This window comes from Cynocephalus volans, chromosome 5 (assembly GCF_027409185.1).
Source record: "Cynocephalus volans isolate mCynVol1 chromosome 5, mCynVol1.pri, whole genome shotgun sequence".
In the NCBI taxonomy this organism is placed as follows: Eukaryota; Metazoa; Chordata; class Mammalia; order Dermoptera; family Cynocephalidae; genus Cynocephalus; species Cynocephalus volans.
Genome location: NC_084464.1, coordinates 160,537,197 through 160,553,214, shown reverse-complemented (window position 1 = coordinate 160,553,214; position 16,018 = coordinate 160,537,197). Strand labels below are relative to the sequence as shown.

General features: G+C 46.2%; 1 protein-coding gene and 1 long non-coding RNA gene across 6 annotated transcripts in view; one reads left to right on the top strand and one right to left on the bottom strand.

Moving 5' to 3' along the window:
• The first annotated feature begins 2,886 nt into the window (after positions 1-2,886).
• On the top strand, positions 2,887-15,733 carry LOC134377640 (uncharacterized). 5 transcript variants are annotated; one of them, XR_010023553.1, is made up of 6 exons: positions 2,887-3,103; positions 3,661-3,714; positions 3,949-4,105; positions 5,226-5,409; positions 13,829-14,036; positions 15,557-15,733. It is a non-coding gene; the product is annotated as an uncharacterized LOC134377640 (long non-coding RNA). The 5 variants fall into 5 exon arrangements; XR_010023551.1 differs by lacking the exons at positions 13,829-14,036; positions 15,557-15,733 and adding an exon at positions 6,277-11,636; XR_010023550.1 differs by lacking the exons at positions 13,829-14,036; positions 15,557-15,733 and adding an exon at positions 5,994-11,636.
• Positions 12,649-16,018, bottom strand: part of PACRG (parkin coregulated) — a 501,166-nt gene continuing 497,796 nt past the window's right edge. Inside the window, exon 5 of the mRNA XM_063096160.1 lies at positions 12,649-12,809. Coding sequence (XP_062952230.1) covers positions 12,649-12,809 — 161 coding nt within the window. The remainder of the gene's footprint in view (positions 12,810-16,018) is intronic.

The window sequence follows — 16,018 nt, the reverse complement described above, 5'->3', positions numbered from 1 at the left end:
CCATTCTGGTGGGTGTGTAGTAGTATTTCAGTGTAGTTCTGATTTGCATTTCCCTGATGATTTATGATAACAAGAACATTTTTGCATGCTCTTTTGCCATTTGTATATGTTCTTTTGTAACCCTAACTTTTTAAAATTAATTTTTATCTCTCTTCCTTAATAAGCACTGTAACTGGTAGTGAACTTTTTCAAATAGGCATTCAACACACGAATTGAATTTCTTGCTCGTCCTTCAGTGAAGACTGTCCAAGGCATGCAAACACAGAGGGGTGATCTCTGTGAGAGGAAGCAAGGCCTTGTCCTTTGTCACATCGTCCCTGAGTTCTGCTCTCTGGGGTTCTGGTGAGTCTTGTCGTTGAGCAGGTACTGGAGACCAGCAGACTGGGTGCTGCTGGCCCATGCGGTCTGTGCTGCTCTCCCAGTGGATGCCACGGGGTGGGCAGGGTTGGGGGTGCCAGAAATGGCAGAAAAGACCCCTCTGCCTTAAAGAACTCATTGTACGGGGTTTGGTGGGGAAGGAGGCCGAAGTGCAGAGAGCGCAGCTGAGGACGGGGAGGAACGAAGCATGGCCTCTAGGTCTGGGTGTCGTCCGTGGAGAACCATGACACCAACGAGCTTCTCCCAGTCTCAGGTGGAGAGAAACTTGCTCCCCACGTGGTCAGGCGCATGTCTGCCGCCTTCTCAGAGGCTCCTTTAGAAGCACCGGGGAGCCACGGAGCTGGTGCCTGTCCTGCACGGCGTGACCCTGTGTGTGCCTTTCCTGCCTGGGGCAGGACGCTCACAGCCACTCTCGTCACCCTTTGCCATGTCTCACCTTTGTCCTTTTCTGGGTCCTCCTGCCCACTCCCACTGATGTGTCCCCTGCATTTATGACGACCCATTTTGCTGTCAGGGGACATCACTACTCTATTTCTGTGGACTTGTCAGCTGCCCAGGAATTGCACTGGAAATCCTTGGAATATACAGAGAAGGAAAAAGAGGAAAGTAGGGCAAAGGAAGCTGGATTAGGAAGAGGGGCAGGGAGTGGTGGATGAGGAGGGAGAGGAGGGAAGGGACCCACGCTCCTGGGGGGGGTGTGAGAAGGTCCACGGAACCTCTAGGTGCAGGTCGAAGAAAAGCACATTAGACGAAACACAAGTGACTGAAGAATGAACGGATATTATGAAAACAGGGACTTATAGTCAAAGATCTCTGACAATAAATCTTTGTCGTACACTGTGGGGATCTATGTTCTAAAAGTATGTCCTGTCCCCCTGCCCCCTACTGAATTTATCTCATTTTTGGCTGGATTAAAAGGTGCTGTCATCCCACCTTACCCAAACTTGAAACTGTCCCCCAAAGCAGCAGTTCCAATCTTTTAAGATTTCTCCAAGAAAATTAGTTGGAAAACTCAGGGAAAATAATGAGGTGGATGGAAGGCCATAGATGGGACAGCCCCAGCATGGGGTCCACTCTGAGAGGTCCCTAAGGATGGAGCCGTGCCTGCGTCAGGCCAAAGAGCATCAGAGGGGAGGAGAGGAAAGAATCTCACGGCTACGAGAGTCAAGGAGAGACAAGGGTGGTGGTGCGGTGACTGCCACCGCGAGAGCGAGCGCCGTGCAGCAGGGAGGGACTGTGGGAAAGTGGCCCCTTCAGCCTGGGCTGGCACAGGACGCCCTCCACGTGGGCCACACTCGGGGGGTGCGTTCCCAGGCCCCAGCAGGCAACCTTGGGCCAAGTCCCATTTCCTCCCTGAGAAAAGCTTGGCCCAGGGAGGGAGGCAGGAGCCGCCGCATCTTTGTGGGACAAATCCCCCTCTGGGAGGGACGCTCCTGCCCCCACAGCGAGCACCCCAGGCTGGAGCCCTTCAGCTTTATGTTCTCCCTTCAAAAGGCTGGTGGAGGCAGGTGGTGACAGGCCATGTGGGAGGAGCACACTTCCAGCGGCCTCTCACCATCCCGGGTCAGAATCACAGGATCTAATATTCGCATTCGGAAGGAACTTTAGAGATCAAGATCTAGCCCCATCATGCCGTTTTTCAGAAGGGGAAACTGAGACCCAGAGAATTATTTAAGTGACTTGAGTGAGATCTCTCAGCAGTCTGGCGGCAGTGGCTGGCCTGAAAGTCTGGTTTCCTCAATTCATACCATCTGGAAGGGAAAAGGACAGAGAAAGATGGGAACCAGGGGAAGTTCTGAGCCAGTGGGGTGCTGTCCTGGTCTGAAGCCCACGCAGGAAATGCAGGCAGACCATTTTCTGGGGATAGGAGTGGAGGTGAGAAGGGAGGCCACCGAGGAGGGATGCAGAGTTCAGCAGGCAGGGATGGGGTGAGCAAGGACATCCTCTGCCACCTTTGAGCTTTGACCTTTGGATAAACTGCTCTTTACAGCTTTACCAGCTTCTTCAGGTACCCACTTTATTGTGTGGACTCACAGAACATTAGGATTGTAAGGGCCTCTGAGTGGCTGCGGGCCGGCTTCCTGGCCAGCGGGGACCTCCAGGAGCAGCTCTGACTGTGACTGTCGACCCTTCTTGGAGCTTTCGGAGAGAAGGGAAGTCCTGGCTGCTGGGCAGCGGTCAGCTTTGAGTAGCATTTAAATGTCCTGCAGAACCTTAGATATTCACCCAAATCTTTAGCTCATGGGCATCCTCAACCCTGGAACTGCTCGTTTCTGGAGAAGGGAGGGAGACATGGGGCGTGGCCGTGGGCGCTTCTCATCCTGAGCACGATGGAGTAAATGTGGCAAGTATCTCACCGGATGTCCCCGAGCCAAGGACGACCACGTGCTCAACATACTTGGATAAAGCAAGTAGGATTAATTGAGTAGCTCTGAAGGGAAAATTACCTTCATAAGAAGCTAAAAATAAACAAATCTCATCTGGGACGAAATCCTAGTGACCTGTCACCCTGGTGTATGTCCATGGTTCTTGGGACATGAACGACTGTTTGTCCAGCCACACTGATCATCGACCAGGTTTTAAAAATCAGGAGTGATGGAGAGCCCTCCGGAAGGAGAAGACGATGTGGCAGTGCGGGAGACATAAAAGAAAGCCCGATGCACAGGACGGTCACGAAGAGCTGGGGAATGTTTGGGCATAAAAGGAGGCCGCACGTCTTTGAAGGGTGAGCTGAGCCGAGCTGACACTTTCACCAATAAAACGCTGAGGAAGCAAACGTCAAAGTAGTAGAGTCTATGTTCACTCTGGCTGAGAGCGAATGCTCCCTGGTGGTCTGTAGGGACACCAAAATTCACTTCACAGATGTGTAAGGTGGGAAAAAAAAATTTGATTTCATGCCTTGGTCTTCTCAGCCATAAACAAATAGGCCTCCCCATGTGGGCATCAACTCTAGTCAGTCACAAAACACACATGTAATGTGGAAAACAGTGCTCTGTCACAGCAGCACGGGTCGGTCACGATGTTGTTTCGTCTTGATGATCTGAATGGCCACACAGTCCAAGATGGGCTTGTTTGGGATTTCACAGTGGAGTGCATAGATTTCAGTTCGTATTATTTGTCCTGTATTTATATTTATCCTTATTTATATTTATATGTTTATATTTATTATATTTAAATGTTCCAAATGTCTTCTATGGAAGGATTAAGTCCCAGATACAGTATTAAGTGATTTTCACCAAACACAGCATTTAATCTTCCTGATGCCTTCCTCCCATTTTTCAGATGGACAAACCGAGGCTCAGAGGATCGTACTGGAAGATCGACATTGTCTCAAGAGTAAGTGGTGTAGATACACTTTAAAAGCTGGGCCTTGACCAGAATCGTAACCAAGTGGTGTTACCCATCACCTCACCCCCAGTCTCTGGGCTCCATTTTACTCTTAGATTGACTTAGATCTCTCTGTTTTCAAGGCCAGTCTGCAATACCCCCACATGGCCTTCTCCCTCCCTTTACCTATAATCCACCAAAGTATCGCAAATCCCCTGAGATCTTTGTCTTCTTGTTTTACAGCCTTGCCATGAACAAATGTTGGAATTCGGATTTCTACTTCTTTTTTTGAAAAACAGTACAATATTTGGTCTCCCGTGAGAACTGTGCTCGCTTGGTTCTGTAAATGCTCATAGCTTTGTCCTTCCTGAGCTCCACGACAATCGCATGCGGGGGGAAGGTGAGCCTCCCCAGTGAGCTTTGTGGGGGCCCCTCGCTGCCCAGAAACAGAAGCGTGCTGCATGTGCTAACTGCTTTGTAGATTCTTATAGATATTTTCCAGAGAAAAGCTTTATTCAGTCAGGACTCCTCAGACTCTTCTGTGAGACATTGTGGTATTTGTTAGCTATGTGGCCTTTGCTGTGTTAGTGACACTGTTAGCTATTGAAGCATGTCCCAAAGGCTCAATCTACTCCTTCCCAGTAAAGGATTTTAATCAGTCTGGTTGTTTGGATCATATTTGTTGAGCTCTGAATTGAGGGAGAAAAAACATTCTAGCAGGATGTGGACGACTCCCCCTCAGCAAACAAAGATCCACCATATAATATTAGATTGGGGCAAAGATTGTCACAGTTCAGGAATGTTCTGCAGTTGGGTTCTCTCTAAACTGAAAACATTCTTTTAACATGGGGAATTCCTTTGAGAGCAGTAAAAGTCCTACTCATATGACATATTACCCCCTCTTGAATGGAGCCTACTAAAGGGTTATTAAGGATTTACCTTTTTGTCAATAAAGTTCTTTACGGGACATTTTTCTGGCTGCATTTTAATGTAATGTTCACTGCCCCAGATGTATGAGGGACGAGACAAAAAGGCCATTTAAAGCTGTGGTTCTAGAAAGCCCCTATTATGCATTTAATTGAATCAAGTGACACGTGGGCTTTGCTGTATGTGGACATAGTTTTAGCTGTAGGTTGCTTTCACTAACCCACAGAGACTTAAACCTGCAGCAGTAGAGAAAATGTTAATATTGACATCGTACTTCAGTAAGACTGTCTAGTCAGCAAGATTATGAGTCATTTTTAGAACAGCTGGTTCCAATTCTTTGAATTTGGAGTGTTCACTACAAAGTTCCCTTTCTGTATTAACATAAATGATTCATTTTTTTAAAGGCTCAAGTATAAAGATGACAATTACATTGAATATTTGTAAATGCTGTATTGAACAGTAAGACCTCTAAGCCTTTTTTTTTTTCTTTTCTGATAACACTTGAAGCAAAAATGATAGGTTTTTACTGTTGGCATCTTACTGATTGATTTAAACCATATTTTTCTAAGGTACACCTATTATTCATTCTCTAGACTGAGGACAATTTAGTTATCTTCCTGATGAGGGAAATTGAAGCTCTCCTATTATTCCTAAAGCCTACATTAAATTAATTTCCCTGAAGAGTCCTACTGCTTAATGGAAAATTGCAAGAGTGGCCAGGCTTGAAAGGGGGATCCATGGAGCCCCCAGCTTGTGGATCACTGACTCCCAGCTGAGGTGAGACTTCCAAAGGGTTGGGAACTGACATAGAGGGAAGAAGCCTTGGTATGGGAAAGTGGTTCTCAAACTTTGCCGTGAGTCACCTGAAGGACTTGTCTGCACACAGACTGACAGGCCCCACCCAGAGTTTCTGATTCAGCAGTTCTGGTGGGGCTGGGGGCAAGAACCTGCATCCTCCCAGCTCCCAGATGAGGCTGATGTTAGAGAACCACTGCCCTAGGGTATGCTGGGGTAACTCTGGGTGTCAATGGGATCAGGACACTTGCGCCACTTCCAATTACTCTCCTTGAGAATATGGATTCAAATGGACATTTGAGTCCATTTGTGCTCAGAATCCTCCACAGGAGCATGCACATGATTGGGGTGTGTTTGGAAGTGACCCGCACATTGGCCGCAGCCTTGTTGATATGGTTTCCCCGAGGGACCCAGCGAGAGACACGGGGAAAGAGATGTGAGTCTGTGATGCTGATACCGCAACTCACATGGAGACATTTGCGTGTCTTTGAGTAGCCAGATGGGCTCTGTGTTTTGGGAGCTTTGGAGTATATTTAAAATACTTCCCTCTGACTTGGTTTAAACAGAGTAATGAATGCCTCTCCTCACGACAGCAGTGCCTTTTTGTATTTTCTGAAGTCTGAGCGTCTTCAACGAATCTTCATTGGATGGACGTTCTTCCCTCCAGACAACAGTATCTTTGACACAGGACACCCTTGGGAATCCAAAGTCCTCTGTCCAAGTCACACGGATGGGTGGGCAGGGGCCCTGCTGGGTACAATAGCGTCTCCTCCTTCTCTCTGACATGCTGGTTTGACAGTGGACCATGTGTGCTGTTCTGCCAGGGCCACTCAGTCATTTATTCCACAGGCGTTTGCCGAGGCTGACTATGTGCCAACCTGCCTCATGACAGGGGGACCACGGCGACTAGAACAAGCTCTGCGTCTCACGGAGTCTACGTTCTAGTGTGGGAGCCACACGAGGAACTCACACGCAAGCCAGCGAGTGCGTGGTCCTGCCAGCCACGGCTCGGTGTTCTGCGACAAGCACAGCAAAGTAAAAGACAGAGAGTAAGAGCAAGGCCCGCGAAGGGCCTTCCCGAGGAAGTGCCACCCAGCTGCCCTGAGTGAAGATCCGGCGGGCAGGGAGCAGGGCTGTGGGGGAGACTGAGCCCGCTCCCATGAAGGACAGATGGCCCAGAGCGCCGAACACCACCAGGAGCTGGGGACGGAGGGGTTCTGAGGTAGCCGGGGGCGCCCACGGTGAGGCATGGACGCTCTGGACTCTCCCCTCGGTGGGAGCCGTGGAGGGAGCCGTGGAGGGCCAAGAGCAGCACAGTGACATGATGGGGTTTGTGTTTAAAGGGTCATTGACTTAAGCAGAGGATCCCCATGGGGAGGTGGCCGGCCAGGCAGGATGGTAACTTGGATGGAGTGGGGAGGATGGGGCCAGGACATGGCCAGACTCGGGATCTATTCTGAAGGTTTTGCAGGCGGCATCTGTAAGGGACTGGAAGTCAGGAATGATTCCGGGCTTTTGACCTGTACATGGTGGAGGGACTTCCCATTAGTGGAGCTGGAGCACTCTGGGTGGGTGGGGGAGAAGCAGAGAGGATCAGAGGGTGGTGGGAATCAGGGCTTTGATTTTCTGCATCTGGTTTGATAAATCTCAGACATCCAGTGGAAATGACCAGGGGGCGAGAGGGAAGTTGGGGCCTGAGATGAAAGCTGAGACTCAGCCGTGGAGAGATAGCATGTGAAGTCCTGGACTGGATGGACTTACCTGGGACATTGGTGGAGACAGAGAGAGAAGAGGCTGAGGCCCAAGCTCTGAGGCCTGCAGCGCTTAGAGGCAGGGAGAAGAGAAGGATCCAGCAGAGGAGATAAGAAGGGGCAGCTGGTCTGAGCAGCCATGGAATCCTGCAGTGTAGTCGGACCTCAGTCTACCTGGGACTGTTGTCGCTGGGATGGTGCACAGTTCCTTCTGTCTTCTCCTTCTCTTAATGGAAGCACTGCCATTTCTTAGAAGGTGAAAGTGGATTTGCCTTCTAATTTAAGAGTTTTAAACTGGGGGCTTGTGGGTGTGTGGATGGGGATTAGAACCTCTGAAAACGCCCTGCGTGGAATGTGCACTTATCTGGATAGAGGGTGCCTAGTTTCCAAAGGATTCTTAAGGCAAGGCTAGGGGATATTTCTCAATAATTTCTAAATAAAAAAGAAACTAAAGTAATACATTTTTAGACTTATCAAACACAGGGAGAGAACAAATCCTTTCACCCAGATTTAAACTTACAGAAACTTGGCAAAGTAAAAATGAATAAGGAATCCAAGTACCTTAAAAATATCCCCACTGGGGAAGGCAAAAGTCAACCCCTGAAGCAGAGAAATGCAAACCAGCCAGTGTGCAAAGGGCACTTTCCACCACATATCAGTGCACATCACTCACTGCTGGTGGGAGAGTTGGATGATTGCCAAGTAACTTATACGAAGGACCAAGCTGCGTCAATAGTGAGATCTCAAATTGAATAAGATCGTGTGAGCAAAAATAATGGAATCATTTCTTACTGAGAAGACTCTGGAAGGGATCTTATGGACTTTGTTCTATAGCTACTACATTCCTCTTTAATATCATCATCAGGGCTGAGACTGGAGGGGCAGACGATTGTTAGTTAGGGTTCCTTAGAAACAAAGCCTGACTTGTGTTTTGGATTGCTATTTGGCTTGTATGCATTCACACATTTAATACTTCAAAAGAGACAAAGATTATGGGAGATATTTTTAGAACCAGATTCAACCAATATGTGTTTTCCTGTTGGAAAGTGCTCTTGATCATGCCAAGTCTACTTGTATGATTTTTTTTTTTTTCCCACTGCAGGGCATAGAGAATGTTTATAGTTCCTTTTGTACTAAAACATCATGATTACAAGTAATCGCAGTGCAGTGGGGTAGCAGTGCCCGTTTCAAAATGGTCCTTACCTTCAGGACACAGAGAGTACCTCCTAGTTTCCTAACAGAGCAAAAAAAAAGAAAGAAAAAAGAAAAGAAAAAAACAAACAAACAGCCAAGTCTACTGCACAAGGGGTAACCAGAAAGTCTAGCTCCCTTCAAAAATGTTATTTCAAAAGAAATGAGGTTGGCCGAGCTTGGGAAAGGCCTTCTTTCTGGACCTGAAAGAGAATATGGTGTCTTGCGAGCTCCCCAGCAGGCCCCAAGGGGAACACTTGAGCAGGACAGACAGCAGCGCCTGGAGACTTTTTCCCACCTTGGTTCCCTCCGTTTAGTTGGGATGCCGCTGATCTACAAGCTGTGGTGTACTGAGATGCTTCCGGGCCCTGAATATTTAGTGGACACAAACTGACTTGCTGTGAATAGGAACTTGGTCAAAGTCAGTTTTAGTTTGCAGAAAGCAAAGGCTCCTTAGATCTAGAAGTGTCACATTTTGGACTAACTTCGGCCAGTTGGTAAGATTCTAGAAAAGGGAATCCTTCATTAAGGGAATTGTTTAAAAAGCTCTTGAGATTTTCTGACTCCATTTAAAATCATATTGCAGAGTAGAAATTTAAATTTAGAAAAATGTTCTTGGGCTATTTTCCCAGGTACATTACTTCTTTACTGTAAGATCAGTCTTAGGGCTTCCCAGCCTCTGCCTGCAAAGGGCTAGTGATAAATATCTCAAAATAGCCTAAAGAAGTAAGAGACACTGGCTGTTGAAACAGACTTAAAATTACTCTGTTTTAGCCTCTCTAAATGTGCACTCTGAGATGTCCCACGACCCACACCAAAATTTCTCTGGAGATCTCATACATGTAAGCCTCAGAAGGATATAAGGGTTTCTTTGTTTAATACATCTTCAGTTTTGAAAATAACATTTTTAAGCATGCAACCATTTCACAGAGTTTTTGAACTTTGTATTTAAGCCCGATGTTTCTCAGATGTAGTCAGGCCATAGAAATTAGGTGTTGTTCTTCTGGTACGATGGGCAGGGGAAGCCACTGTCACCATGGGAATGCACCCATGGAGGTGACTTCCAGGATGGTGAGTGGGCTGTGACAGTCCTGGTGTCTTTCTCACCTGGGCCTGTGGGATAACTACATCCCACGCCTGTGAGGAGTCCAGAGACCATCCCCCCAGCCCACGGGGTCTCATCAGACAGGTGAAAGCCAGGACCTCCCTGGGACCACACTTGGTTGGGGGTCCTGCTCACCACAGGCACCAGGCAGCTGCTTCCGCAGGAGCATCCTCCTGTGCTCCTGCATGTCTGGTGACCCCTCAGAGCCCTTTACAAACATGCTATCTTCATGCGATGCTTGTAAAAAACCTGCAAGGTGGACTTTATTGAGCGTTTTGGATGAAGTTGAGTTTTAGAGTTTATGTAACTTGCCCAAGGCCACAAAGCAACTAGTCAGTGGTGGAAAAGAAACTTCAAACACAGTCCTGCGGGTTCTCACTCCTGTGTTGTCACCACTGTGCCAGCGTATCCATCATCAGGCCTTTGCAGCCACCTGGGGAGCAGAGGCTGCTCTACAGGTGAGGAAACCGAGTCTAAGTGGCTTGCTCCAGGCTTCAAGGCTCCTGAGTCATGGGCCCAGTGTTGCCCCCAGATCCTGTGACTCTGATGTCCCGGGTCTCACTTGTGGCTTTCCTGACTTAACTGCGACACCTGAGTGATGTCAAGTACATATAACACAGTCAAAAGCAAACAGACAAATAAAACCCTTACCTAACACACTGGTGCTCAGTATTACCACTTTTCATTTTATTCCCTTAGATATCATTGAAAGGAAGTTTCAAAGTACACATGTAGCAGGTGAAAGAAGCCACTGTCTTGCTCAGAGATCTGAAACCTGATGACATCTGCACCTTCTCTTTTGAGTTATCAGATATTATTTGGGAGGTGTAGATGACAAATCTCAGGTAGGTGACAGTCAGAAAAATCAGGCAATTCCCTAATTCTATACTAGCAAAACAACAAAAATGTTTTTTTTTTTTTAATCTCCAGAGAACATGGTACTATCTATGTAGTCAGTTTGCTTTTGTGCAAAATTTTCTCCTTATTACAAAGAACCCACCATTGCCATATAGGAAGCACCATATTGTCTGAGGAGTTTTCAAATATACGTTTATTTGCAGGGGTAGAAACTAGTCATCCTTCATGTGTTGTTTCTCTTTAAAATGAAAGTTTGAGTATCAGAAGCCATACTAGCACTTTACATAGATTACCCCTGATGCTTACCAAATTCCTGCAGGTAGGGGCATCGCTTTACAGCTGACTGAGGCTCAGAGAGGTCAAACAACTTGCTGAAGGCAGCACAGCTGCTAAGTGAGAGCTGGAAATGAAGACTGATGTTTTAATTCCAAGTCAAATTAGGGGTCTTGGCTAAGTAGCTGGGTTTTCTCACTGCTCCTACACCAGGCAATTTTCATGTGTATGACTGTGAGAGACCAGGCCTGCTGCTGTGTGTCCTAGCAGAACCGGGGAGAAGCCATCCCAGCCCAAATTCTCTAGGGCGCCAGCAGGCCACGGTTTTTCACTTGATCTTAGCCAAAAGGCCGAGAAGCGATAGGCCACGGTTTTTCTAACCAATAGTATCATGGCCTTTGGTGTCTCCTTTGATCACATCGCAGAAGCCAGACCACAGCTGGTGGGTGAGAGTGAGCATCACGGTCTGGAGGGAAACTTGCCTTCATCTGTGGATGTCCACTCCTTGCTGGTCTTTTTATATTATACAGGAAATATTATACAGGAAAGTTCACTTGTCCTACCTGATCATGCATCTCCGTTTATCCTAAGAAATGCTTGCAGAAACTAAGCAGTGGTGTCTAAATGCTAAATTTCGTGCACTGAGCCGGTAATAAGGTAAAGTGAATAACGCACCCATTTTCAACGTCAGCATTTGCCTTTGGAAACTTGCACCTTAAATAACCAGGGATGACAGATAATCTTGAGGCCACAGCTCAGTGAACGAGGGACACATTTCACTTCACTTTCATGTGGAAACTGTGCTTTGCTTTGCTACAGAACTGAGCTACTTTAGGCTGTGCATTTCTGGGCAGTTGTATCTTTTCTCGAGTGTGCAAAGTGACTGTTCTGTCCTTATGCAGTTTTCTGAGCTGAGTTTCAAACGCCCCAAGCTCCCCCTCGCCCGCGTGCCCAGGAAGCCGTGGTCTGAGGCTAATGGCCTTACACCTGCTCTTCTCTGTGGGCACCTTTTGCTTTCTCAGTTGAATAAAAAAGTGCATGTCTTTTTGTCTTTTTTTTTTTTTTGGTCTTAATAAAATTCCAAAATGCTGCCATCAGGCCCGCTTGAGTGGTGCCGTGAGAACCTGTCCAGTGAACGGGAGGAAGCAACGGGGAGAACAGCAGCCAAGGAGAAAAACACGATCTGTTTCAAGGGCTAATCACTAAGATGCACATAAGTCATTTTCAAAAATGATTAAAAGCCTGAAACAATCTGCTGGATAACACTTTGTCAATAACAAACTGGGTCCTGAGGTATAGTACGTCATAATATCGAGGGACACGGATTCAAACTAGCTTTTTTTCCCCCCACCATGTTTTGAAAGTTACATTTTACACCTAATCCTGACCCCATCCTCTCCCCAGTCTTCCCCCACCTGCACCCACACATAAACTGGAAAGCCCCTGAAGCCCAGATCACTAGCAGGTTAGAAGCATTAATTACGTTTATAGCTGAGGTTATAACGGGCTCCAAGAATTTCCTGCTGTAATTGGAATATAGATTCAACAGTTGCATTGAATGTCAAAGCCCATTATTCCGCACAGCTGCTGGAGAGGCGCACTGCACTGACACTTCTCTTCCATGACAAACACCTATTAAGCAGTCAGCATAAACTCTTCCCCCACAGCCTCTGACAGCACCCTCAGGGCAGGCAGACACAGAACAGCAATCGCTGAATTGCGTATGAAAATTATAGTTTTATTGTCTATACAACTGAAGGTTTAACTCGGACTCCTGCCTCTGTCCGAGCTGTAGAAAGGAGCAATTCTTCTTGTAGAACAAATAAGCACAGTACACTATTGTAATCTAAGAAAAGGCACTATTTATGTATTGGAAAGCCTTGCTCTCAGTAGGGCTAACAGTCCAATGGCCCCAAAGCCACTATTTCAGCAGCTGTAGAAAAGAAAGCTGTAGAAGTCACAAGTAATGAGATGCTAGGAGCAGCAGAGACAGATGATCTCAACACCAAGGGAAGCCTTCCTCTAATGCCAGCTGCTCCACCGTCAGTTCAGCAAGCACGACTCGTAGGTTGGAACCATGTACTTAATGTTGATGAAAGCGTCTTCTCCTCCATAGCGCTCAAAGGCTTCCAGCGTCTCCTGGATCAGGTCGCCGATGTTCTCTCTCTTCTGCTGGCTGTAGTCGATGCCATCTCCGGAGTTAACTGGTTCATGCAAAAACAGAAAGAGGCCAGTTATTTCTTTTCAGTTTCCCAAAAAATCCTACACATCAGTCTAGGCATTGACTCTGAATGCTTGTTAGGAGACGCAAACATTTAACATTTGTATGTGATATTGCAGAGTTTTAGGAGCAGTGACAACTATTCAAAAATACCAAGTCCAAGGTTGGAGCTGGTGACAGTCAATCTAAAGTAAAGAGATAACAGAGTAAATCAAAGTGAGCTAATCAGAGTTTCAGGGCAGATTACAAATCAGGGACTCTCTCAATCTGACGAAATTACATACAGAGTGTTCTGGGACTTGAGCTCTTCAAAATCACAGCATGGCATGTTTAGAAGGAACAGTCCATCGTCACACCAGTGCGATTTGAAGTGGATATACTTTGGAATAAGAGGCCTAGCCCTCCCTGCATCTTTGCTCCTTTTGTACTTGCGGTAAACTCTTTCTCCTGTAAGTGTCAGTGACCCCAGTGTTCAGTTATCTGGAATTATTTCGATCACCTTGAATGCCGGTGGGATGGGAGGAAACTGCTTTTCCTGCCATGGCTGCTCGTGGCTGATCACTGAACGTTTGGATGACAGTTATTTGTTGTGGCTTCTCAGGGTGTTTGTGCCGCTGTTAGCTTTGGAACCTCCAAGTCCAGGGAGGCAGGTCAGCAGCAGTGGGGTGCCTGGAGGACCCAACCGAGGCCCAGCCCCCCAGATCCTGGAAGTGACCACCACAGCTGCCTCTCAGATGCAATGAGGGGAGGAAGTTCTAGGTGGCCTTCCAAGGCCATGGGAACCTATGTCCAAGATCCTCTACTCTATGCGACAAACTTAACCTCAAGCTGTGTGGACTAGAGATAGCTGATTGTATCCAAACTGCAAGACGGTCAGAGGAATTACCAAGGGGTGGGAGTCTGAGGAAAACGGGGCCCCTTGGCTTCAATCCAGACTAAAAATTTCACAATTTTTTCTCTAATAGAAGTCATCACATGCTTTCTGTTGTATTCCACTCTCAGATTTCCAAGAACTTCAATGACATTTGTTCTCCCAGCAAGACAGTGATCATTTGCGTCTGCCTAGCGGCTGATGTTACCCCATCTCCTGCACATGCTCCCTAACAAGATGGCCTGAGGGGTCGGATGAGGGCGAGAGCTCAGACCTCGGGGTGCCACTGGGGGCAGGACCTGCGGTGCAACTGGAACATGAGCATCTCACCGGAGAAAGGTCATATTTTAGTCATTTTTCAAATATAGCCCCAAATTCCTTACCCTGTTTGAATGCAGAAATAGTAGAGAGAAAAATGGTGTTTCAAAACTTTTATCCCCAGTTATTTGGGACATTTAAAAAAGATGGAGTTATCTGAGTTCAGACCAGAATAAATATGACAATGACAGTTCTACACAACATAGATAAGCAGCTCTTTTGCTTGATTTTCCCAGAAACTTATTAGAGAAATATCACCGTCTTCTCTAATATAGAGAAAATAAATTGCTATCCTGATAAGTTTCCCTTGGTGGGGGTGAAAACAGGCAGAAATATTACTAATTTTCAGAAAGAGAAACAGATTGTGAGTCGTACAACTGTAGTTGCCTATCAATTTTTCATAACAAATGACATTAAAATGGTTCACACAGCCATTTTAATTAGGTGTTTTTTTCTACCTTATAGTGGAAGCCTTTCTGGTATCACATGGAAAGCTGGATTTAAGTTAATTTAAAGTTTGATTTACAGCACAGTTAATCATCCAAAATATCCAAATATATGGAACACGTATAAATATAGAATATGTGGAACAAACAAGAGATAAGATTTTTGAACAAAAGCGTTCTTGAGCAAAACAACAAAGATAAAATTTTTACGAACAAAAATATAGACAAATACACATTTAAAGTAAACAGGCTTTTCTCTCTTTTTGATTTACGTGGTGGTCTGTGAAGAGAGTGGGCCTGCTTAGCTGTGGCCACCCCAGGGAGGACAACATGGCATTGCTTCCAGGAGGAGGTCTTCGGGCTAAATTACAAAAGGAGGAGGAAGCCTGTGTTTGGGGGGAGTGTGGTTAATATTTGTTTCAGGTGTAAGAAAAGATGTTAAGGAAGAAAGTCCAAAGAGGGGCCGGACAAAAAGCAACAGCAGAGTCAGGAAAGGGGCAGGAAGAGAACACGGTGTGACAAGGGACATCCAGGGCAGAGAATGTACAGCTTTGGCCTCCCAGGAGTCCAACCAGAGTAGGAGTGTCCCACGAGAATCTCTGGCTCATCTTCGTGTTCCTCTTTCCCCCAAGTCACATTCCCAATAAACTACTTACCAGGGGAAAGAGGTGGATTTAGGGAGAACGTGGCACACCCTATGTCTGCATAGGATGGCCAAGCCTGTTGTGCAAACCCCGGGGGGGCGGGGCACATGGAAAATATAATTGGTGAGGAAGCTGGCTTGTGACAGCCTCGATCCAGCTCCTTATGGACAGAGATACATATATTAATCACTCATAATGGTGCCTTTTGTTGGCATATTAGTCAAAAGGTCAAGAACTGAATAGATCACGGGACAGACATATTTTCCTGATGGAGGCAGAGGAGGTTTGGAAAATCTGCACACAATGGAAAGCTTAGCACACCCTGTTTTTTCCACCGCCTTCCAGAAAGCAGCAATGACAAGCAACACTTTATCTCATATTCTTACTTTTTTAAAAAAAAGATTTAACTGTAGGAGTAAATAAACTATGTAGCTTTTTCGTTTCTCAACAGCATACCAACCCAAATGATAAAAGAACAGAACAGAAGATGCTTATTCAAAAACTGAGTTGGAGTGGAAATATTTTGTGGTTGCAGAATGTGTACCATTTGGGGCAGATAAAAGACCAAAAAAGGAATACATCCCGTGTTTTGTATGCTGTAATGATGACACTGCAAAGTTTGGTGTCAAACTATATTGACAGGCAGGTGAGTAATGTGGTATCCATTTCAAAACTACTAACATGTCAGTTTCCTTGAGAACCTGAAATTGAGGTGATTAGTTTGAACTCACCATTTTAAATACATACTACGCTGTTGGAAAACATGTTTGTGAGAATAGAATGCTTACAAAAAAAAAAACAAAACAGATGGTTATTTACAATTGTCAATTCTAATTAGGAAGATGACATTTCAATTTAGGAAGCTAGGAGTCTATTTTATGTCCAGCAGCTAGAAAGATACATTGATGATGGA